The sequence below is a fragment of the Hypanus sabinus genome, chromosome 13 (genome assembly GCF_030144855.1).
Source record: "Hypanus sabinus isolate sHypSab1 chromosome 13, sHypSab1.hap1, whole genome shotgun sequence".
In the NCBI taxonomy this organism is placed as follows: Eukaryota; Metazoa; Chordata; class Chondrichthyes; order Myliobatiformes; family Dasyatidae; genus Hypanus; species Hypanus sabinus.
This window is the reverse complement of record NC_082718.1, coordinates 109,249,755-109,274,904: the sequence shown is the minus strand read 5'-3', so window position 1 is coordinate 109,274,904 and position 25,150 is coordinate 109,249,755. Positions and strand designations below refer to the sequence as shown.

The 25,150-nt window shown below is 40.7% G+C and overlaps 1 protein-coding gene across 13 annotated transcripts in view; it reads left to right on the top strand.

Annotated features, from left to right (window-relative positions):
- The window catches only part of LOC132404283 (apoptosis-inducing factor 3), a 150,263-nt gene extending 131,174 nt beyond the window's left edge, over positions 1-19,089 (top strand). For 10 of the 13 annotated variants that reach the window (XM_059988450.1, XM_059988443.1, XM_059988448.1 and 7 more), the window contains 2 exons: positions 15,168-15,272; positions 18,066-19,082. In XM_059988450.1, coding sequence (XP_059844433.1) covers positions 15,168-15,272; positions 18,066-18,105 — 145 coding nt within the window. In that variant the 3' untranslated portion in view covers positions 18,106-19,082. The other 3 variants (XM_059988453.1, XM_059988452.1, XM_059988451.1) reach the window with 3 other exon arrangements.
- The last annotated feature ends 6,061 nt before the right edge of the window (positions 19,090-25,150 follow it).

Sequence of the window (25,150 nt, the reverse complement as noted above, 5' to 3'; positions counted from 1 at the left end):
CTGCCAGCCTAATTTACATTGAACTTACAGGTGTATGCCAGCAGAAACAAGATAGGAGGAAATATAAAGAAAACATCTCCATCCTTTCCTCTACCCTCGGAAACATAACTGTAAAGTAGTCACAATGAAGACATTAGGACTTCCAAGAGACGCTTAAAACTTTGCTTATTGATAATTTGATCTATTCATACTCCATATCAATAATTCAGCTGTAGGGACAAAATGTAACATTTCTTAATTTGCTGATGACAAGAAACTAAGTGGAAGTGTGAGTAAGTGATGAGGTTCCAAAGGGAAAGGAGCAAGATGAATGGGTGCACAACATAGGCAAATGGAGTATGATATGGAAGATGAAAAAACTAAATTCATACACTTGGTGAAAAAGCAGTGCATTTCATAAAATGAGAATCTTAAGGGAATGCTCAAAAGGATATGGGTATTTTTGTCAGAAAGCTACTAAAAGCCAAAATGCAGGCACAGCATACATTTGGAAAGGTTAATGATAGGTTAGTCCCTATTGCAAATAAATAGAACGCAAGAGCAAGGTCTTTTACAGCAATGCCTAAAAATATATGTATATGTCTTCCCCAGCTTTCAAAAGCCCAACGTATGTTCAGCCCACACATATGACCAAGCTCACAGAAATCTGTTTTAACCTGGGGGTGACCTGTATTTGCTAAAGAGGGACATAGAAGATTCACCTAATTTGTGGGATGGTGGGTCTGTCATTTGAAGAGAGTTTAAGTAGGCAAGGCTGAAAAGTTCAGAGGAATGTGATGTTAGCCAATAGGAATGTATCAGATGGAGTCATAGTTTCAGAATGAAGGACCATTTACGACTGAAATGAAATTTCTTCACTCAGATATTGGTGAATTTATATTCTTTACCCTGAAGGGTTGTGGAAGTTCAAATATTTATTGCATTTGTAAAAGAAATAAATTAATTTTTGGATATTAGGTAGATCAACAGATCCATTAGAAGAACAGGAAAATGCTGTTGAGGTAGTAGATTGGCCACAATCTTGTTAAGTGCTAGCAGTTTTTCTCCAGGGAAGTGTAGTCCCAGACTTGGTGGTGGGGGCGGGGGGTGGGTAACTGACTTGGGGTAGGAGGAGTAAGATTTAAAAGGGACCTAAGGGCAACATTTTCATGGTGAGTATATGCGATGAGCAACAAGAGCAAGTGTATAAGGGTACAGTAGTGTCAGTTAGGAAGTACTTGGACAAGTACATGAGGCTTAGATGGATATGGTCCGTTTACAGGAAATAGAGACGAGTTGGGTGGCACCATAATCAGTGTGGACTCATTGTTTCAAAGGGCCTGTATCCATGCTCTAGTACTCTATGATTCTGAGGTACATGAGGAGCTTAATGACCTACAGTATTTCTGATTATTTTTGTTACGTTTTTATTCTTGTTACCAGATAATATTGGGGCATAAAACTATGTTACACCTGGGGTATTGAGGCAAATAGCACAGATGCATTTTGGAGGAAATACAGCAAGATTGTGAGCAGCAGGTGTAAGTAGTTCAAAGTAAACCCTGTGATTCATTTTCTTTTGGGCATGCACTATAAATAGAAGAAACGCAATATAATCAATTAAAGTCTGGACCCAATAGGACAGATGAACAACCAATGTCAAAAGACAACAAACTGCAAATACACAAAGAAAAAAGAGAAAAGTAATAATAAATAAATCATAAAAAGATGAAGAGTCCTCGAAAATGACTTCATAGGTTGTGGGAACAGTTCAGTAATGGGCGAGTGAAGTTATCCCCTCTGCCTCAAGAGCCTGATGGTTGAGGGGTAATACATGTTCCTGAACCTGGTGGTGTGGTTCCTGAGTTTTCTGTACCTTCTTGCTGATGACAGCAACAAGTAGAGAGCATGGCCTGGATGGTGGAGGTCGATGATGGATGCTGTTTTCCTGTGATAGCTCTCCGTATCGATGTGTTCAATGGTATGAAGGGCTTTACCCTTGATGGACTGGGCCGTATCCACTACTTTTTGTAAGCTTTTCCGTTCAAGGGCATTGGTGTTTTCATAACACGCTGTGATGCAACCAGTCAATATACTGTACACTCCAATGAACATCAATAGAGGTTTGTCACAATTTTAGATGACATGCAAATCTTCACAAACTTCTAAGAAAGTAGAAGTGCTGACATGCTTCCTTCAAAATGGCACTTTATGTGTTGGACCAAAGACAAATCCTCTGAAATGATAACACTGAGAAATTTAAAGTACATGATGAGGACTGCCTCATGGGCCTCTGGTTTCTTCCTCCTGAAGTCAATAATCAGCTCCTTTATCTTGCTGACATTAAATGGAAGGTTATTGTTGTGACACCACTCAACCAGATTTCCAACCTCACTCCAACATCTTGATTGGGCCTACGACAGTGGTGTCATCAGCAAATTTAAATATGGCATTGAAGTTTTGCTTAGCCATATAAAATGAATAGAGCATACACCCTTGCTATGCACCTGTGCTGATGTTGATTGTAGAGGAGATGTTGCCAATCCAAAGTGACTGGGGTCTGCAAGGGAGGAAATCAAGGATTCATTTGCACAAGGTGGAATTGAGGCCAAGGTCTTGAAGCTTATTGATTAGTTTTGAGGGGATGATAGTATTGAATGCTGAGCTGTGGTCAATGAAGAGCATCCTGATGTATGCTTTGTTATGATGTTTGATATATTTATTTAGAATATAGGACAGTACAGCATAGTACAGACCCTATTGCCCAAAATGTTGTGCCAATCTTTTAACTACTCCCAGGTCAATCTAACCCCTTCCTCTCACATAACCTTCCATCTCACTTTCATCCATGTGCCTATTTAAGAGTCTCATAAATGACGCTAATGTATCTGCCTCTGCCACTACTCCTCTCTATCTATGCCTCTTATCATCTGATAGACTGTCTTTGCCTCTTATCTTCCTTTTCTCTGGAGAATATCTGTTTGCTCAACCTCTCCTCATAAAACATGTTCTCTAATCCAGGCAATATCTTGGTCAATCTCTTCTGCACCTGCTCTAAAGCTTCCACATCTTTCCTATAATGAGGTGATCAAAACTGAACACAATACTCTAAATGTGGTCTAAAGGAGTTTTATAGAGCTGCAACATTACCTCACAGCTCTTGAACTTAGTCTCCCAAATGATGAAGACTAATGCACCATACACCTTCTTAACAACCCTATCAACTTACATGGCAACTTTGAGTGATCTGTGGACTTGGACTGCAAGATTCCTTTGTTCTTCTACACTGCCAAGAATCCTATCATTAATGTTGAACTCTTCCTTCAAGTTTGACCTTCCAAAATGTATCACTTTACACTTTTTTGGATTGAAATCCATCTGTCACTCTCAGCCCAGCTCTATACATCCTGTCAATGTTCTATTGTGACCTACAGCAATCTTCATAGAATCATAGAAATCTACAGCACATTACAGGCCCTTCACCCCACAATGTTGTGCCGACCCATGTAACCTACTCTAGAAACTACCTTGACTTATCCTACCATATAGCCCTCTATTTTTCTAAGTTCCGTGTATCTATCTAAAAGTCTCTTAATAGGTCCTATTGCATTTGCCTGTACCACTGTCACAGGCAGTGCATTCCACACACCTGTCACTCTGTGTAAATAAAAAAAATATCTCTGACATCCTCCCTGTACCTACTTCCAAGCACCTTAAAACTGTGCCCCCTCATGTTAGCCATTTCAGCCCTGGGAAAAAAGCCTTTGGCTATCCACACAATCAGTGCCTCTCATCATCTTATACACTTTCTACAACAACACTAACTTTCATGTCATCTGCAAACTTACTAACCCACCCTTCTACTTCCTTATCTAACCCATTGATAAAAATCTCAAACAGCAGGGATCCCAGACCACTAGTGAAGGTCTTCAGTGGAATAAAATCCATCTACTACCACCCTCTGCCTTAAGTGGGATTCTGAATACACATAGCCATGTTTCCATGGATCGCATGACTCCTAACTTCCTGAATGGATCTACCATGGGGAACCATCTCAAACACTTTACTAAAGTCCATATACACCACATCTGCTGCTCTACCTTCATTGATTTGTTTTGTACAGAAAAAGTGAGTTATGGCAGAAAAAATATAGATTTACAGAGGTACAGATACTTGTGCATAGATCATTCAAGATATAGAAGTTCATATATACAGATAAATGATTGCAAGTGTACATGTATAGAACTATAATGGGCACTAATCTTTATGTAAAGAATTACAAAGAGCACACATGTGTACAGATACGGGTGCACTTGGATGTGCATGGAGATGGTAGAGACAGTTTTATATGTAGTGAGGTGAGCACAGATGTTGGAGTAGCTTACTAGAGTTTATTTAATCTCTAATGTTCACTTGGTTTGTATAATACCCAACTGCCCATTTGAAGGCAAGTACACTGGTGCTGAAGAGGTTAAACAGCTTTAACTTGGAATTATAAAATTATTAATGAAAATTGAACTATTTTCAAATCTTTGCTTGCTGATTACTGCTACCCAGATTAAAAACTGTCTGCTTCACAATAGTTGGTACTACAGAATCGATGGCTATTCAACTTTCCCTTTATTTCAAGATCTAACAGTCCCCTGTATGAGAAACAGTCCAGCCAGTGCATTGTTCTGGATCCAACATTTATTAGCTGTAAGGCTTTCATAAGAACAACATTAGTTCTCCCAATCCCACTGGAATCTATAATGGAGTGTGAAATCATAGAGGCAAGTATTAATCAGATGTATGCTAAAATTAATATCTTGTGAGAGATTAATGGGATCAGTTTGACCACCAACTTGACACTGCAAGTTGCAATAATTTCCATTAAGGTTTCCTCCTAGATGTAAAACAAGCTACATAGATTGTGTCTGAAGTAGAAATATAGGAAAGGTAGGAACATGCCATTCTGTATCTTGAGACTGTTCTGACTTTCATTTAGATAGGTCAAAGCTGATCTATATCTGTATTCCACCTCCAAATTAATTACCAGCATTAGCTAAGAAAAAGGTGACAATCTCAGTAGTGCAACAAACTGCTTATTTAATTTCCATTGATTTCATTGTGGATGTTCTATAGTGTACAAATATTCTATCAATTAATATCCAGGTCATGAAGGTGAATATTAAAATCTCCATTTCCTTTCACAGAAATTATCTTGCTTATCCTGTATTGGATGCAACTGTTCATTACTTTCTTCTGTAAACATTATTGTTTTTCTTCCAGATTTTCCATACAATTTATCCATTTATTTTTCATATTGAGTGCTATGCCTTAACCACTGCAAAATCTTTATTTGTACCTTTTCATGTTTGTTTATAATCCGGGTGAAATCCATAGTGAAATCTTTTAGTCTTGCTATTTTCCACCTTTTTAAATTGCATTTATTCTCATTTTCCATTCTATTTTAAGCCTCTAATTAAAGATTTATATTTATCTGCTTTATTTTAAGTAATTATTGCTAATTACATTTCCCAGATTCTTTATAAGTTCAAACTTCAAGATTCTTCCAAGATTTTGCATGATCACAGTGTTTGATCACCTTGCCAACAATATAACATTTGATAGCATGTTGTTCACCAAATTATTCTTACGTGATGCCTTTCTTTCTAAAGGGTATCCTTGCAAATAGTTTGGGTCCAGTTTGTGCTTTTTTTCTGTTGTTCATGTTTCACATTTGTTGATATTAATATTCCTTCAATATTTATGGGCCACAAGATATATTCATTGTATTCCTTGCACTTGTGTAAAAAAAAGACTCTGCAAAAGACCATAAGGCCATAAGATATAGGAGCACAATTAGGCCAATTGGCCCATTGAGTCTGTTCCGTCATTTCATCATGGCTGATCCAATTCCCTCTCAGCCCCAATCTCCTGCCTTCTCCCCGTATCCCTTCATGTCCTGACCAATCAAGAATCTATCAACCTCTGCATTAAATGTACGTACAGACTTGGCCTCACAGCTGCCTGTAGCAAAGAATTCCACAGATTCACAGATTAACAGATTAAATTTCTCCTCATCTCCTCATCTCCATTCTAAAAGGATGCCTCTCTATGCTGTATCCTCTAGGTTAGACTCTCCTACCATTACAAACATACTCTCTACATCCACTCTATTAAGGCTTTTCATCATATGATAGATTAAAATGAGGTCACCCCTCACTCTTCTGAATTCTAGTGAATATCCCCAGAGCCATCAGACACTCTTCACATGACAAGACATTCAATCTCAAATCATTCTCAAGAACCTCCACTGTACCCTCCCCAGTTTCAGCATATCCTTTCTAAGATAAGGGGCCCAAAGCTACTCACAATATTCCAAGTGAGGCCTCACTAGTGTTTTATACAGTTTCAACATTACATCCTTGCTTTTATATTCCAGTCTTCTTGAAATGAATATTAACATTGCATTTGCCTTCCTCACCACAGACTCAACCTGCAAATTAACCTTAAGGGAATACTGCACAAGGACTCCAAGTCCCTTTGCACTTCTGTTATTTGTATTTTCTCTCCATTTATAAAATAGTTGACTCTTTCATTTCTTCTTCCAAAGTGTTTTACCATACACTTCCTAACACTGTATTCCATCTGCCTCTTCTTTACCTTCTTAAGCAGCCTTATGTTCAGCACCTTGTCAAAGGCCTTCTGAAAATCCAAGTACACATAATCAATTGATTCTCCTTTGTCTATCCTGCTTGTTACTTCAAAGAATTCCAACAGATTTGTCAGGCAAGATTTTCCCTTGAGGAAACCATGCTGACTATGGCCTATTTTATCATGTGCCTTTAATAAGTACCGATAGCTCTGCTAAGATGCAGGTCAAGCTCATACCGCGGTAGTTATCTGTCTTCGTGAGGGATCAGACTTGGGGACAGGGGTAATGTTTGAGAGTGACCACTGTTCTGGTTTGTCGCTTTTCATCAGTGCCGTATTACATATGTCCAGCAAGATGTCATCCAGGTCGCAGTTCTTAAGGACATCTGGTGGTATCCCATCTGATCCAGCGCTCCTGCAGTTCCTCAATGGTGAATGGGCCATCATTGCTGTTGACTTGCATTAGTATCATGGGTATGTCCTCTTCTTAGATAGATCAAACATAGAACACTACAGCACAGTATAGGTCCTTCAGCCCTCCGTGTTGTTAGACCCATATAATCCTTAAACAAAATCTTCTTCCGTGATTGTTAGAGGGCTTCCCAGCAGGTTCTTGAAGTGGGTAAACCATGTCTGGACATTGTCCTCTGCTGTTTTACCACTTATTTGACCTGATGGGGACTTCTTCCATCTGCTGATCTCGTTGACTAGGCGCCATGCTTTTCCATGCTGCTTGTCTTCATTAGCAGCCCCTACCCCTCTAATCCTCTCAGCTAGTCCCTTTTCCTTCAGTCGGTCGTAGCTGGCAAAGAGATTCTTCTCTGCTGTCTTGAACTTGTCTCTTAGCTCTTCTGTTTTGCTCCTTCTGTTTGGCATGACAAGCATTGACCACACTTTTTGCTGCGATGACATCAGGATGTTTCGAGATTCGGCTCTTTTTGATTCGCTTCACAGTAGGCAGACTCTTTGTTGCATCTGTGTGTGCATCTATGAGCCGTCGATAGCAGTTGGTGGTAGTCTCTTCCTCCTCCCTCTCCAATGGGCTGAAGCAATTTCTCACTTCCACAGTGTACTAGGCTTGAAGAATAGGCTGTGAGGAGAATGCCTTCCAGTCTATCTTCTCCTTGGGATCGTGGCTTTGGGTTGCCGCAGGCTCAGTCTCACTTACATTGACACTACTCTAAGGTCAGAACTGACTGAGTTGAAGATACTGTAGGCTTCTGTGTTGATCACACAATTACGCCATTTTGTTCTTGCGAGGATGTAGTTGAGATGTTTCCTGTTGAGGGAGGATCTGCTTTCTTATGTCCACAGTTTACCAGCTCACTTCTTGAATTGTATGTTGATGGCAATGAGACTGTGTTCCTAGATGAAATCAGCTAGGTATTGTCCATTTCTGTTGGTAAAGTCGTGGAATGAGTATGGAACATCTTCCTGTCCGATCTGGGCATTAAAATCGCCGAGCACTGTAGTGACAGCTTAGTGAAGTTTACTGTAGAAGGCTTCTTCTCGCTGCAGTTGTGCAGGCACTAACAGATAGACAATAGACAATAGGTGCAAGAGTAGGCCATTCAGCCCTTCGAGCCAGCACCGCCATTCAATGTGATCATGGTTGATCATCCACAATCAGTACCCAGTTCCTGCCTTCTCCCCATATCCCTTGACCGCTATCTTTAAGAGCTGTATCTAACTTTTTCTTGAAAGCATCCAGAGAATTGACCTTCACTGCCTTCTGAGGCAGAGCATTCCATAGATCCACAACTCTCTGGGTGAAAAGGTTTTTCCTGAACTCCGTTCTAAATGGCCTATCCCCTATCTTAAACTTTGGCCTCTGGTTCTGGACTCCCCCAACATCAGTAACATGTTTCCTGCCTCTAGTGTGTCCAATCCCTTAATAATATTATATGTTTCAATCAGATCCCCTCTCATCCTTCTAAATTCCAGTGTATACAAGCCCAGTCGCTCCAATCTTTCAACATATGACAGTCCCGCCATCCTGGGAATTAACCTCGTGAACCTATGCTGCACTCCCTCAATAGCAAGAATGTCCTTCCTCAAATTTGGAGACCAAAACTGAACACAATACTCCAGCTGTGGTCTCACCAGGGCCCTGTACAACTGCAGAAGGACTTCTTTGCTCCTATACTCAATTCCCCTTGTTATGAAGGCCAACATGCCATTAGCTTTCTTCACTGCCTGCTGTACCTGCGTGCTTACTTTCAGTGACTGATGTACAAGAACACCTAGATCTCATTGTACTTCCTCTTTTCCTAACTTAACACCATTCAGATAGTAATCTGCCTTCCTCCTGTTCTTGCCACCAAAGTGGATAACCTCACATTTATCCATATTAAACTGCAACTGCCCACTCACCCAACCTGTCCAAGTCACCATGCATTCTCCTAACATCCTCCTCATATTTCACATTGCCACCCAGCTTTGTGTCATCTGCAAATTTGCTAATGTTACTTTTAATCCCTTCATCTAAATCATTAATGTATATGGTAAATAACTGCAGTCCCAGCATCGAGCCTTGCGGTACCCCATTAGTCACTGCCTGCCATTCTGAAAAGGACCCGTTAGTCACTACTCTTTGTTTCCTGTCTGCCAACCAATTTTCTATCCATGTTAGTACCCTACCCCCAATACCATGTGCTCTAATTTTGCCCACTAATCTCCTATGTGGGACCTTATCAAAGGCTTTCTGAAAATCCAGGTACACTACATCCACTGGCTGTCCCTTGTCCATTTTCATAGTTACATCCTCAAAGAATTCCAGAAGATTAGCCAAGCATGATTTCCCCTTTATAAATCCATGCTGACTTGGACTGATCCTGTTACTGCTATCCAAATATGCCACTATTTCATCTTTTATAATTGACTCCAGCATCTTCCCCACCACTGATGTCAGGCTAACTGGTCTATAATTCCCTGTTTTCCCTCTCTCTCCTTTTTTAAAAAGTGGGATAATATTAGCTACCCTCCAATCCACAGGAACTGATCCTGAATCTATAGAACATTGGAAAATGATTACAAATGCATCCACTATTTCTAGAGCCACCTCCTGGGATGCAGACCATCAGGCCCTGGGGATTTAACAGCCTTCAGTCCCATCAGTCTACCCAACACCATTGTCTGCCTAATGTGAATTTCCTTCAGTTCCTCCATTACCCTAGGTCCTCTGGCCACTATTACATCTGGGAGATTGTCTGTGTCTTCCCTAAAGAAGACAGATCCAAAGTACTTGTTCAACTCATCTGCCATTTCCTTGTTTCCCATAATAAATTCAACCGTTTCTGTCTTCAAGGGCCCAACTTTGGTCTTAACTAATGTTTTCCTCTTCACATACCTAAAGAAGCTTTTACTATCCTCCTTTATATTCTTGCCTCATATTTTACATAATTAATGACCCCTCACACCCTCTCCATGAATTGTTTGTTCTTCTGCCATCAGGTAAACGTTACAGGAGCATCAAAACTAAAACCACAAGGCTACTAAACAGCTTCCTCCCACAGGCAGTCAGACTGCTAAATAGCTGCTCTACCTGACTCTGCTTTGGACACTTTTAACTTGCACTGGACACTTATAACTTGTTTTTAACTGACATGTGGCTGTTGTGTTTTACTATTTATTGTTATGTTTATTATTTAGTGTTGCATTTGTTATGTTATGATTGCACTGCTCCTGGGAAACGCTGTCTCATTCTGCCCTGCAGAGCTGACGTACGGTTAGAATGACAATAAAGTTTTTGAATCTTGAAATATTGAATCTTGCCAGCTTACCTTCATACCTCATCTCTTCTTCCCGTATTGCCTTTCTAGTTATCTTCTGTTGCTCTTTAAAAGTTTCCCAATCCTCTGGCTTCTCACTCATCTTTGCTATGCTATATTTCTCTTTTATTTTTAAACTGTCCTTGACTTCCCTTGTTAGCCATGGTCACCCCCTACTCCCCTTAGATTCTTTCTTCCTCTTTGGAATGAACTCATCTTGCACCTTCTGTATTATTCCCAGAAATACCTGCCATTGTTGTTCCACTGTCATCCTTGCTAGGGTATCCTTCCAGTCAACTTTGGCTAGTTCCTCCCTCATGGCTCCATAATCCCCTTTGTTCAACTGTAATACTGACACTTCCGATTTTTCCTTCTCCCTTTCAAATTGTAGATTAAAACTTATCATATTATGGTCACTACCTCCTAATGGCTCCTTTACCTTGAGTTCCCTTATCAAATTCAGTTCATTACACAACACTAGATCGAGAATTACCTTCTCCCTGGTGGGCTCCAGTACAAGCTGCTCTTAGAATCCATCTCGGAGGCACTCCACAAACTCCCTTTCTTGGGAGATGATGACAGAAGTCGCCGGGTTTCCGTCGAATTACAGAGTAAGGATTCTGTCACTGACAGAATATGCCCCTCAGTGCCTTCTTCGCCTTGCGGTTCAACATCAGCCCTATCCCGCCTCGTTGGCTCTCTCTATATGGATGAGATGAGGTGCATCTCCTCTACCTCTGTGAACCTTATCTCTTCATCTGGGTGTACATGACGGTGTTCTTGGATCCCCAGGATGGAGATCTTGTATCTGCTTGCCTGTGATGCCAACTCTGTGCGTCGAGGCAAGAGGCGGATGGTGTTTGCGTTGAAGGTTGAGATGATAATTTTTACCTTACAGCGCTAAAGAGACGCAGTTCGCTCATCCCTGTTGTCAGACTCAACCCTCCCCGTGGGGTTTGAGGTTGTGTCTTTGGATGATCTTGAACAGGATTCGCACTGTCATTGACCCTAAGCTAAGATTCAATCAGAATGGTTTTCGGCAGAAGTGCACAACAGTAATGCAAATACTTGCTCTCCGTAGAATCATCGAGGAAGTCAAGAAGAACAACCGACCAGCTGTGCTTACTTTCATTGATTTTTGCAAAGCTTTTGACGCCATTCACTGAGGTAAAATGCTGAAGATCTTGAAAGCTTACGGAGTGCCGAACCCTCTTCTGAGAGCAATAGAGTCCAGCTATACCGAGACCATGGCGAAAGTTGTATCACTAGACGGAGAAACAGCAGTTTTCGAGCTCCTAGCTGGTGTGCTGCAAGGAGACACTCTGGCACCCTACATCTTTATAATTGTCCTTGATTACGCTCCACGTCAAGCTACCAAAGATCATGGCAAGCTTGGTTTTACCATAAATCCAGGATGAACCAAAAGGGTCAGACCAGTTATGCTCACAGATCTCAATTTTGCAGATGACATAGTCCTGCTCTCTGACCAGATTGAAGAAGCACAGCAGTTACTGACAAAAGTGAAAATTGAGTGCAATAACAAGGAAATCTGCATATGCTGGAAATTCAAGCAACACACACAAAATGCTGGTGGAACGCAGCAGGCCAGGCAGCATCTATAGGGAGAAGCACTGTCGATGTTTTGGGCCAAGACCCTTCGTCAAGGTCTCGGCCCGAAACATCGAAAGCGCTCCACCAGCAATTTGTGTGTGTTGATTGAGTGCAATAAAGTTGGACTTCACCTAAACACTAAAAAGACAGAGTACATGGCGTTCAACTGTGACGAAGGTATTTTCAAGACCATTAAAAATGATACCATTAAGAAAGTCTTAGACTTCAAGTACCTCGGGTCAAGAATGACATAAAGATACGGAAGGCTCTGGTGTGGAGGGCTATGAACAACATGTACCAAATCTGGAGGTCGAACCTGACCAGAGGGCTCAGAAAGAGGATCTTCATAGCAGTCATAGAGTCCATTCTCACATACGGATGTGAGACGTGGATGCTCACCAAGACCACAAGAAAGTCATTAGATGGTTGCTATACACGAATGCTCCGGATGGCTCTTGATGTGAGTTGGCAATAGCACATGATGAATGTCGAGCTCTATGACGTCCTACCAATGCTCACTACTAAAATTGAGCTGAGAAGACTGCAGCTAGCGGGGCACTGTCTATGCCACCCTGAGCTACCTGCTAGCCTCGTCATCACATGGGAGCCCAAGCATGGGAGGATGAACCCTGGGTGTCCTCCCAAGACTATGGTCAACATGCCCCTAGAATTTAGCGGCACGGCTAATATAGATGAACTGAATACACTGATGAGGGAGGAGTAGAGAGTCCGATGCCGGCCCCCTAGGCCTGAGTCAACATAGTAGTAGTTAAAGTACCCTGAGACCTCATCCTTACTAATTGATTCCAACATCTTCCCAACCACTGAGGTCAGACTAACTGGCCTACATCTTCCAGGAGTGACATTTGCTATTTTCATGTCTTCTGGAACCATTATAGAATCTAGTGATTCTTGAAGGAGCTTTACTAATGCCTCCATGATCACTTCAGCCACCTCTTTGAGAACACTGGGGTGTACACCATCTGCTCCAGGTGACTTATCTTCCTTCAGGCCTTTCAGTTTCCCAAGAATCTTCTCTCTAGTTATGGGAACTTCACACTCTTCAGCAACCCTGACACCTGGAACTTCCATCGTACTGCTAGTGTCTTGTTAGGAATTTTGGCTGATAGTGGCATTGCATTCAATATGCAGTACAGGAAAAGAAACAATGTGTTCTTCACATTCTACTACATCTAACTAGAGGAGAACAAGGGATTATTCTGCAAATAGCTCTCATGAACTTTATGGCACAGATGAGCTCCTTTCAGTCTACCACAATTTTACTAACATATTCTTTTATTCTCTTCCCTCAGTTGCCCTTACATCCATTACAGATACATTTCCACTTCTTTAACCTGTTCAATCTGCCAGCTGCACACCACTTGACTATTATACACCAGCCTGTACGTATTTACAGGGCTTTACCTGTACAATACCCAAATAACATGCTCCTGATAGTGCATGGCTAGGAATGTGTAAGGTATAAAAATTACCAACTAAATTATTCATTTGTCTTGATTATTCAAGAACTTGGAAATGCATTTAAACATGCAAACATACATATACACATGAATGCACATAAAAGAACACAGATGTGTTGTTTTTCTGAAGCACACCCACACGAGAGGACAGCTGTTATATTTCTTCCCCTCCAGTCATTCAATTCATCCTTTGTCATCTTGGTAACCTTCCCACCCCAAGACAATGATGCAGTTAAGTGCTGAGCAGAAACTCAGTATTTAGTGGAAATGGCTCGTTGCTGTATCTCAAGGCAGAAGCTGTGTCTCTGAATTAATACTGATTTACGATACTGTACAGGCTGTACCAACAAATGATGCACAACTTAACTATTATTATTCTAATTGCCTGCAATAAATATGAGTGGAGATGACTCACTGCTGTATCTCAGGGCACAAGCTATGTCTTGCTTTCTCTGAGTTAACAGTGATCTTTGATACTACACAAGCAAGTGATGTACAGTTCAATTATTATTATTCCAATTTGCAGCAATGAATGATATTCCACATTTACTAAAAAGTTCTTTTGGAACAAAAGAACATTAGAAATTGGTGCACTTGCAGGCTATACAGCTCTTGGTACACCTTGACCTGCTAAGTTTCTCCAGCAGTTAGTTTTAAACCCTTCATATGTCTTGTGCTTAAAAAATATGATTGCGAAGTTCCTAATCTCAGTCCCAACATGTGTTTTGTCTGTGCGCCCTACCCCTTTACTTCCTCTACAATCCAGAAACCTCTCTTGAGTATACATATTCAGTGACTTAGTTTCCAAAGATCCACAGCCCACTGAGAAAAGAAATCCTTTCATCTCTTCCTAAATGTGCAGCCTCCTTGGGGTCCTGATGAAATGTCAACTGTTTACTCTTTTCCATAGATGCTGCCTGGTTTGCTGAGTTCCTCCAGCATTTTATGTGTGTAGCTTCTTTAGAATCAGGTTTTCTGACAATCCCAGATTTCTTCATGAGGGGAAACATCCTCTCACCATTTATTCTGTCAAGTGCCCGTAGGATTTTATGTTTCAATAAAATCACCACTAATTCTAAATTCTAGTAAGCTTAGCATTGCTGCAGCTTCTGACAAAAACAATTGTAGGACATTATACCTTTTGCCCTGAGCCCTCAGGAACTGAAGTCTCATACCTGCAAATTTCTATAATCCATAATGTCAATGACTCTAACATTCCCTCACTCTTGAATGATTACCCCTCAATCCTGTTAAATTTTGTTGGACAATCAATTGATCACTAATAGCTCCAAGATATCCAAATTGATTGGCTTACAGCTATGATAATATTTTAAAATGCCAGTATGATGAATTAGTGCATATAGCTGGGAATACAACCCTAATAACTGCTTGAACAGCTGCTACTGGATCTTTCACTAGACTTCAGGTATAAGAATCCTACATTTCTCTTAGTAATTCAGACCTTTATTAGTTCACTTTTGCCTAGTTGACTTTAAAAATGAGAGCCTGCCAGTTATGCTGTTCTGGTTGTCGGTTAGAACTAGGATAGATAAACTGATGGTACATTATGTTTAATTTTTTTCATTATCTTTGAACCTTCATATATCTTATGCACTCTGACATTCCACAAAGCAAAATGATAATTAATAAAGAACATTACTTTAAGCTTATCTTCCATGTTCTCCAGGAGTGATGAGGTCATTGCAGTGTCAAGCATGAACTATGACCCTATTGTGTCCAAAGTAGCGGAGGTCATGGCATCTGGGAGGACTATCAAGAAGAGAGATGTCGAGTAAGTAACTGTAGCTCTGGCAGTGTGAGAGGTGGAGAATGCAGATTGGGATATGAACAAAAAAATTACATCCCAAAACGCTTATGTTTGCAACCATTTGAACAACTTGTTGAAATGAGCAGAGCCAAGACATTTATTTTTTTGTTTGAGCACTGCCTCACTATTTTGTAGGTTAGCTCCAGAGCAGAGTGTGAAATCACAAGCTTCTTTTCAGGTGATGTCCTTCACATCCTTCTCTCATCTCTCCACTCAGGTTGAGTTTCATCAGAATTTAAAAGGCAAAGCTTCTCACTTTGTATTGTTGTATGCTAAATGAACAATTTTTTCTTTAATTCTTCATTGGCTCACTGTTATCCCTCTTCCAACTCCAATGATACATCCCAGGCCAAGATAGGTATTAAAGAAGTGGATTGTGTCTGATGGCTGTTGAGAATCTTCCCATTAATTTACACCAAATGTTTAACATAATATTTCCTCATCTTCCTCAGGAAGTTGCACTGTTTCTGGTGGACAGGTAGTGCTTAAATTCTGATGTATGAGCCATCATGATTGAATTGCCTATGCTGCAGAGACCATTTTTTTTTGTAGTTCATCAGTTTTAGATGGTACTTTTATCAGTCTATGATATAGATCTCATGATCATCGATTTTCTCCCTTCTCTCTTTTTCTATTAACCAACCTGACTCCCCTCTTACCTCTTCTCTTCTCCTCACCTTCCCATCACCTTCTCTAGTATACTCCTCATTTTCTCCCATGGTTTACTCACCTCTCCTGTCAGATTCCTTTTTCTTCAGTCCTTTACCTCTTCCACCTATCTTCTCCTAGCTTCCTACTTCAAACCCCTCACCTGGTTCCACCTATCACTTGCCAGCATGAATTCTTTCCCCTCCCCCACTATATTCTGGCTTCTTCCCCCTTCCTTGCCACTCTTGATGAAGGGTCTGTATTTGAAACTTTGACTGTTCATTCCTTTCCATTGATGCTACCTGTCCTTCTGAGTTCCTTCAGCATTTAGTGTTTATTACTCATTACAAGAGATAGAAATATGGGCAGCTTTCTAGATGCAACGTGCAACATTGCGAAGGCCAAATCAAGAGGTCTTGCATGCAGAAAGGGTGTTTATGTACGGGACATTGGGTGGTTTAGCAGTTATAATAAGTGGTCACCCAATACTCACCTCAATGTATCTCTCCCCTTCTTCCCCCCCACCCCCCCACCATCGTGCTCTCAATCTTAAGGATATTTATACATCGTGGCCGGTAGGTAGTGGAGAGTTTTATTCTTTTATGTGACCTCCCATTCACCCATTGACTGAAGTATAGCCCCCTCTGGGAAGATACAGCCTCTGATGAATCATTTGCTGTTATCTCAATTGTTGCACGTTTGTACACAGTTTATGTGCATGCAATCTTTCCCCAGTAATTTCTTTGTCTCTTAAGTTACAAGTAGTATCTGTTACAAGGTCAATGATATGAGCCATTTAGTTAAGACATTTTGGAGAAAATATTTGCCTTAGCTGTCTTGACTGAGTGTTTGTGCTAATATCAGTTGTCGATTGTACTCAAATTCATGACATTTACCTAAAAGTTAGATCACATAGTGCAAATATTTCAGTTCTATCTGATTTTGAATTGATGAAAACCAGAGCAAATTGTGTTAGTGCTAGTTTTTGGACAAAATCAAATATGGAGAGAACATTTCTGCTCTGCATTAAACATTACTGTATCCAGTGTTTTCAGGTGTGTCTCATTAATGACATTTAAAGTGAAATTCAAACTTTTAAGTCTTCCCAGGGCCATTAAACAGAAGTTGTTTGGCAGTCACAGTAACAAGGTACACAGTCTTTTGAGTTTTGTTGCCTTCAGAAGGCAGCTCCAAACTTCACTGGAGACTGCCCATGATTCCCAAACTGCACAGACTATTCTCAAACTGTCAAGCAAGTTTTAGCAAACAACTTGCATTTCTCCCCTTCATCTTTCGAGTAAATGGTTTATCTTGAAGAAAATTCTTATGTTAATACTTTTTTCCTGTGTAATTTATGGCAGCCATTATTCATTTAGCATCAAGCAGCTCACAAAATGAAATAACACAATAGATGAGTTTCATCTATTGTAACACTACCACCCTCAAAATAAAGGTCTTGTGCTGGAAGGCATTGAAGGCCAGTACTTGAAAACCTGTAACCCCCATACCAGTTGAGCAAATATCCTTAGAGCAATCAAGATGATTTGTCTTATTAAAATTTTGTTCAGTATTTTCTTTTCGCAAACCGGCTTCCAGTCCTTGAATTCTTCAAGTTGGGAGTGAAAATACAATCTGGTTATTGAGTTCTGGCTGACATTATAGGTATTTTAAAATATCTTAGGAGCATGTTGGAAAATCAATGATCCTGGATTAACACCAGTTTATTATAGCAATATTTGTTGCAGCAGTCAACGTGTTAGCAAGGAGTATCCAAAACTCCTGTCCATAACAGAATTATGCCCTTTACAGAATCATGCCCACATCTATAACTTCTTAACTGAAGGGTGGGGTCTCCAAAAGTGAAACCTCCTTTCAAAATTGTATATTAGTCCTTGCCTGGTTATTCATTCAAGTGCCTAGAATAAGGCTCGAGTCCACGGTGAGCATAGTACAATTGAGCCCCGGATTCATCAGTTCTTTACAGTATCTCAGGCAAACCTTTATTTCCTCCTTAAGTACTTCAGCATATACTGCACAGAGGTTCTAGTTGCATTTAAGATGATGATTATACAAAGCAAACTCTACAGTGGTGTTTCTCTTGTCTTTCAGGACAGGTGATATGTCTTGGCTCTTTGGCAAAGGTACATAGTGGAGACTGTCAAAGAATCCTGTGCAATGCCACTACTTGGAACAAATCTCAGCGGCTCAGTTGGAAAATCCTTTCTGCAGCACAAACTCACCAACAATATGTTGTGCTGTGCTGAGAGAGATGTTGGGGCAAGTACAATGGGAGGGGTTAGAAGCACACACTTTAGTACAAATGGTCAAGCCCCTTTCTTGAACCAAGGTTATTGTTCCTAATTTTAAATGTTAGGAATACCTGTAATGAGCAGGGGGACATCCTTGCAGCTCAGTGTTTCACTACGCATGAAGACTCATTAAATACAACAATGTAGTAAGAAGAAAACAAAGCAGTTTCTTACTCAAGTGTGGCAGCCAAGGCAAAGGATACCAGGTCTATTCACCTGAGCCCCTTCCTACACAATTGACCCAATCCTGAGTATGGCCTCTGCTGCATGTTTCACCCTGCTTATGATGAGAGCAACCAACTGTGTTGGGTCCACGGCTTGCTGTATTGAGGAACTGGTGGTCATAGAATAACTCAGAGAAGACTCTTACACATTGATCATCTAAAAAGACCGGTGTGACTTCCAGAATATCTGTTAAGCAATAATGAGAAATCTAATTTTTTAAAGAAGAATAGGTCCTGTATGTGGTTTTCTGACGTTACGTTGCTTTAGCAGTACATCTGCTGATCCTGGCAAGCATGTTTCAGCATTTAACACAATAAAAAGGAGTGGGCCTGGCAAAACCTGGTAATTTTGTAATGTAGTTATTCTAATCATTTGGAATTATGTTAAAAACAAATCTTGTACGATATCTGTCTATTTCAATGACCAATGAACCTGTAGCCATGAAGTGGAAAACAGAACAGAGATAAACAACAAAACAAAATACATGTTTCAGTGTTTCTTCAGTGCTAAAGTAGCAGGTAAACAAGTAGCACAAGTAGGCCATCTGACCCCCACAAGTATGCTGTTAATTAATACACACAAAATGCTGGAGAAGCTCAGCAGGTCAGGCAGCATCTATGGAAAGAAATAAACACTCAATGATTTGGGCAGAGACCCTTTATCAGGACTCTTGTGTTTATGTGCTGTTAGTTACCTGTGGTAACCTTTCATTAACCTGTTTATCAAGTATCTGTCTATCTCTGCCTTAAAAATAAAGTTCTGCTCTTCCTTCATCTCACCTTGAGGCATCTATCATTGCCATCAAGCCTTCGCACATCTGAAATACCAGGATAAGTTTCTTCAAGATATAACCACTCTCCGTTCCCAATAACCTAAATGTACAATAACGTGAACATGAGGAATTGCACAATAATGGTTTGAGATCTGTCTTTCCCTCAAAAAAACAGAATTACGTTCAGCTTCTGGAGAAATCATACTGCACATTAATGTAAAAAAAAATCTCTGCGATAACCACTAAGGCTGGTAACATTACTCTATTTACATTTACTGGGCTTACCCTGATACGACATATCAAGAAGATCTTCTGGCCTGAGAAAATCAGAAACTAAGACTTGCTTACATCTTGCAATATGGAATCAATCTCAATTTGTGTGAAAAGAAGACAATGGAGATGGCTGGGCAACTTAATGAGAATGCCAAATGATCAACTAGCAAAAGTAGCACTAAGGTGGACCCCACAGGGAAAGCGAAGTAGGGGCAGGCCAAAAATGATGTAGCGAAGATCTGTTGAAGCAGAACTGAAAGAAGTAGGAATGAACTGGTTAACGGTGAGCAGCAGAGCGAAAGACCGGCAGAAATGGAAGACCCGTGTGCCATCCAGGCACTAAGGGTTCAGACAACGATGACCCTGAGGGAAAGTAAATTGATTGTGAATTATGAAACAAGGACAACACAAGTAGCACTTTAAGGGGAAAACAGCCTAAACTGAAGCTGAAATTTATCCATTCTGTTACTCTATTGAGGAAAAGAATATAACTCTAATGATTGGTGTGTTGTGGAATGAATAGGGGAGTGCAATTACATCCATCATACATCTTTATTTCTGAAAGGGTTTTATCTTCCTTGGAGAAATCTTCTTTAAATTCTATTCAAATATGAGCGGCAAAATAACAAACAAGTAAAGTAACAAATTCTGCTACCTTTGGTCTTGCTCCACCATCCACTATATTTAAATTTGATATGGTCCACCTTTTCATTTAAACTCCAGATAAAGCCACAGGCATAGAGAAATCCACATCTGTGCCAGGTGCGCCGAGTTTGCAGCTCCTAAGGGACCGTGTTAGGGAACTGGAGCTGCAGCTCGATGACCTTCGTCTGGTCAGGGAGAGTGAGGAGTTGATAGAGAGGAGTTACAGGCAGGTGGTCACATCGGGACCACGGGAGGCAGAGAGGTGGGTCACGGTTAGGAGGGGGAAGAGGAAGAGTCAGGTACTAGAGAGTACCCCAGTGGCTGTACCCCTTGACAATAAGTACTCCTGTTTGAGTACTGTTGGGGGAGGGGGAACAGCCTACCTGGGGGAAGCAACAGTGGCCGTGCCTCTGGCGCAGAGTCTGGCCCTGTGGCTCAGAAGGGTAGGGAAAGGAAGAGGAAGGCAGTAGTAATAGGGGCCTCGATAGTTAGGGGGTCAGACAGGCGATTCTGTGGACGCGATCAGGAGACCCAGATGGTAGTTTGCCTCCCTGGTGCCAGGGGTCGGGATGTTACTGATCGTATCCAAGATATCCTGAAGTGGGAGGGTGAGGAGCCAGAGGTCGTGGTACATATAGGTACCAATGACATAGGTAGGAAAAGGGAAGAGGTCCTGAAAGGAGAATACAGGGAGTTAGGAAGGCAGTTAAGAAGAAGGACCACAAAGGTCGTAATCTCAGGATTACTGCCTGTGCCAAGCGACAGTGAGAGTAGGAATAGAATGAGGTGGAGGATAAATGTGTGGCTGAGGGATTGGAGCAGGGGGCAGGGATTCAAGTTTCTAGATCATTGGGACCTCTTTTGGGGCAGGTGTGACCTGTACAAAAAGGACGGGTTACACTTGAATCCTAGGGGGACCAATATCCTGGTGGGGAGATTTGCTAAGGCTACTGGGGAGACTTTAAACTAGAATGGTTGGGGGGTGGGAATCAATTTGAAGAGACTAGCGGAGAGGAGGTTAGTTCACAAATAGAGAAAGCTAGTAGACAGTGTGTGAGGGAGGGTAGGCAGGTGATAGAGAAGGGGAGCGCTCAGACCAAAGTTGTAGGGGAGAAGGAAGAAAAAGATAATAAAGTTGATTGCATTGTTAGGGATAAACAGATAAACAGAGAGGATGAGTTGGAGAGTTTCTTAATGCATCTATTTTAATGCTAGGAGCATTGTAAGAAAGGTGGATGAGCTTAGAGCATGGATTGATACCTGGAAATATGATGTTGAAGCTATTAGTGAAACATGGTTGCAGAAGGGGTGTGATTGGCAACTAAGTATTCCTGGATTTTGTTGTTTCATGTGTGCTAGAATTGGAAGGGCTAGAGGAGGAGGTGTTGCATTGCTTGTCTGAGAAAATATTACAGCGGTGCCTTGGCAGGATAGGTTAGAGAGCTCATCTAGGGAGGCTATTTTGGTGGAATTGAGGAATGGGATAGGTGTAGTAACACTTATAGGGGTGTATTATAGACCACCTAATGGGGAGCGAGAATTGGAGGAGCAAATTTGAAAGAAGATAGCAGATATTTGTAGTAAGCACAAGGTTGTGATTGTGGGAGATTTTAATTTTCCAAACATAGACTGGGAAACCCATTCTGTAAAAGGGCTGGATGGTTTGGAGTTTGTAAAATGTGTGCAGGATAGTTTTTTGCAGCAATACATAGAGGTACCAACTAGAGAAGGGGCAGTGTTGGATCTTCTGTTAGGGAATGAGATGGGTCAGGTGATAGAGGTATGCGTTGGGGAGCACTTCGGGTCCAACGATCACAATACCATTAGGACTGGACCCAGGGTTGAGATTTTTGATTGGAGAAAGGCTAACTTTTGAGGAGATGCGAAAGGACTTAGAAGGAGTGGGTTGTGACAATTTGTTTTATGGGAAGGATGTAATAGAGAAATGGAGGTCATTTAAAGGTGAAATTTTGAGGGTACAGAATCTTTATGTTCCTGTTAGGTTGAAAGGAAAGGTTAAAAGTTTGAGAGCACCATGGTTTTCAAGGGATATTGGAAACTTGGTTTGGAAAAAGAGGGAGATCTATAATAAATATAGGCAGCATGGAGTAAATGAGGTGCTTGAGGAATATAAAGAATGTAAAAAAATTCTTAAGAAAGGAATTAGAAAAGCTGAAAGAAGATACGAGGTTGCTTTGGCAAGTAAGGTGAAAATAAATCCGAAGAGTTTCTACTGTTTATTAATAGCAAAAGGATACTGAGGGATAAAATTGGTCCCTCAGAGAATCAGAGTGGACAGCTATGTGGAGCCGAAAGATATGGGGGAGATTTTGAACAATTTATTTTCTTTGGTATTCACTAAAGATAAGGATATTGAATTGTGTAAGATAAGGGAAACAAGTAGGGAAGTTATGGAAACTGACGGTTAAAGAGGATGAAGTCCTGGCACTTTTAAGAAATATAGAAGTGGATAAATCTCCGGATCCTGACAGGATATTCCCTAGGACCTTGAGGGAAGTTGGTGTAGAAATAGCAGGGGCTCTGACAGAAATATTTCAAATGTCATTAGAAACAGGGACGGTGCCAGAGGATTGGTGTATTGCTCATGTGGTTCCATTGTTAAAAAGGGTTCTAAGAGTGAACCTAGCAATTACAGGTCTGTCAGTTTGACGTCAGTGGTGGGTAAATTAACGGAAAGTATTCTTACGGTATATATAATTATCTGGATAGACAGGGTCTGACTAGGAACAGTCAACATGGATTTGTGCGTGGAAGGTCATGTTTGACAAATCTTACTGAATTTTTTGAAGAGGTTACGAGGAAAGTTGACGAGGGTAAGTTAGTTAGGAAGGTGCGATCGTTAGGTATTAATACTGAAGTAGTAAAATGGATTCAACAGTGGCTAGATGGGAGATGCCAGAGAGTAGTGGTGGATAACTGTTTGTCAGGTTGGAGGCCAGTGACTAGTGGTGTGCCTCAGGGATCTGTATTGTGTCCAATCTTGTTTGTCATATACATTAATGATCTGGATGATGGAGTGGTAAATTGGATTAGTAAGTATGCAGATGATATGAAGGTAGGTGGCGTTGTGGATAATGAAGTAGGTTTTCAAAGCTTGCAGAGAGATTTAGGCCAGTTAGAAGAGTGGGCTGAACAATGGCAGATGGAGTTTAATGCTGATAAATGTGAGGTGCTACATTTTGGTAGAAATAATCCAAATAGGACATACATCGTAAATGGTAGGGTGTTGAAGAATGCAGTAGAACAGAGTGATCTAGGAATAATGGTGCATAGTTCCCTGAAGGTGGAATCTCATGTGGATAGGGTGGCGAAGAAAGCTTTTGATATGCTGGCCTTTATAAATCAGAGCATTGAGTATAGGAGTTGGGATGTAATGTTAAAATTGTACAAGGCATTAGTAAGGCCGAATTTGGAGTATTGTGTACAGTTCTGGTCACTGAATTATAGGAAAGATGTCAACAAAATAGAGAGAGTACAGAGAAGATTTACCAGAATGTTACCTGGGTTTCAGCACCTAAGTTACAGGGAAAGGCTGAACAAGTTAGGTCTTTATTCTTTGGAGCATAGAAGGTTGAGGGGGGACTTGATAGAGGTATTTAAAATAATGAGGGGGATAGATCGAGTTGACGTGGATAGGCTTTTTCCATTGAGAGTAGGGGAGATTCAAACAAGAGGACATGATTTGAGAGTTAGGGGGCAAAAGTTTAAGGGTAGCACGAGGGGGAATTTCTTTACTCAGAAAGTGGTAGAGGCAGGTTTGGTATTGTCATTTAAAGTGAAATTGGATAGGTATATGGACAAGAAAGGAATGGAGGGTTATGGGCTGAGTGCAGGCCACTGGGACTAGGTGAGTGTAAGCGCCGGCACAGACTAGAAGGGCCGAGATGGCCTGTTTCCGTGCTGTAATTGTTATATGGTTATAAAGCATAAACACGCCATTATTCAGGGTTGATGGAGCTGTGGAGCTGATTTGGTAGATGCTCGACTGGTAGCTTATACCCAATACTAATAAACAATCACAGATAAGTCTGTTTTCTCTTCAATTTTTTGCCAATAATTCATTGACAAATACTCCTTTGGATATTTTGTTGATAATGCAACACTTTGATACAAATTCAAGCAGTGACCATAGAAATGACAAGCATACAATATTTAATGCAAAAATGTATTAGAATATGCAAGGTCAAAAGTAGCTGAAAAGCTACAGACAAATTTATGATTAAAAGTATCACCTACCATTTCAATATTCAGTGAGACATGTTAGTGCAGTGGACTGTATTCTTTAGCTTCTGAATAATACCTTCAGCTAATTAATCTGTATCACAACAGCCTGCACTGTTTGGCTTAAATTCACATTGTAACTCTTCAAACATTCAGAAATATTACTGTTCACACAGGTTGAAATCATAGAATTTTTTTTTTTAAACATGCCTTCAATGAAAATTGAAAGGGTGGCAAGTGGCATAGTGGTTAGCATAATACTATTACTGGGCCAGCGATCCAGCTTCAGTTCTGCCACTGTCTGTAAGGAGCTTGTATGTTCTTACTGTGATCACGTGGCCTTCCTCTTGCTGCTCTGATTTCCTCCCACATTCCAAAGATAGACTGGTTGATTGGTCACATGGGTGTAAATGGGGTTGTTGGGCTGGGAGGGCCTGATACCATGCTGTATCTCTAAATAAAAAAATAAAAATTAACGCAATTAACAGTATAAGAAAATGTGATTTTAGATAAGATTTCAGTTTAATGGTTATTTTTCCTGGAGTATTGTTTGTTGCTGAGGAACATGAGAGGGCAATTCACCCATTTCAGCAAAACCTGCTGATTGTACCCACCTTGATAGATTCAATATCATTAACTCCAGTATAAACATTAGTGTTCTAGTAAATGGATCCAAATGATGAATATTATAATAGCATCGATTTAACTTTGATTGGATTGCTAGTACA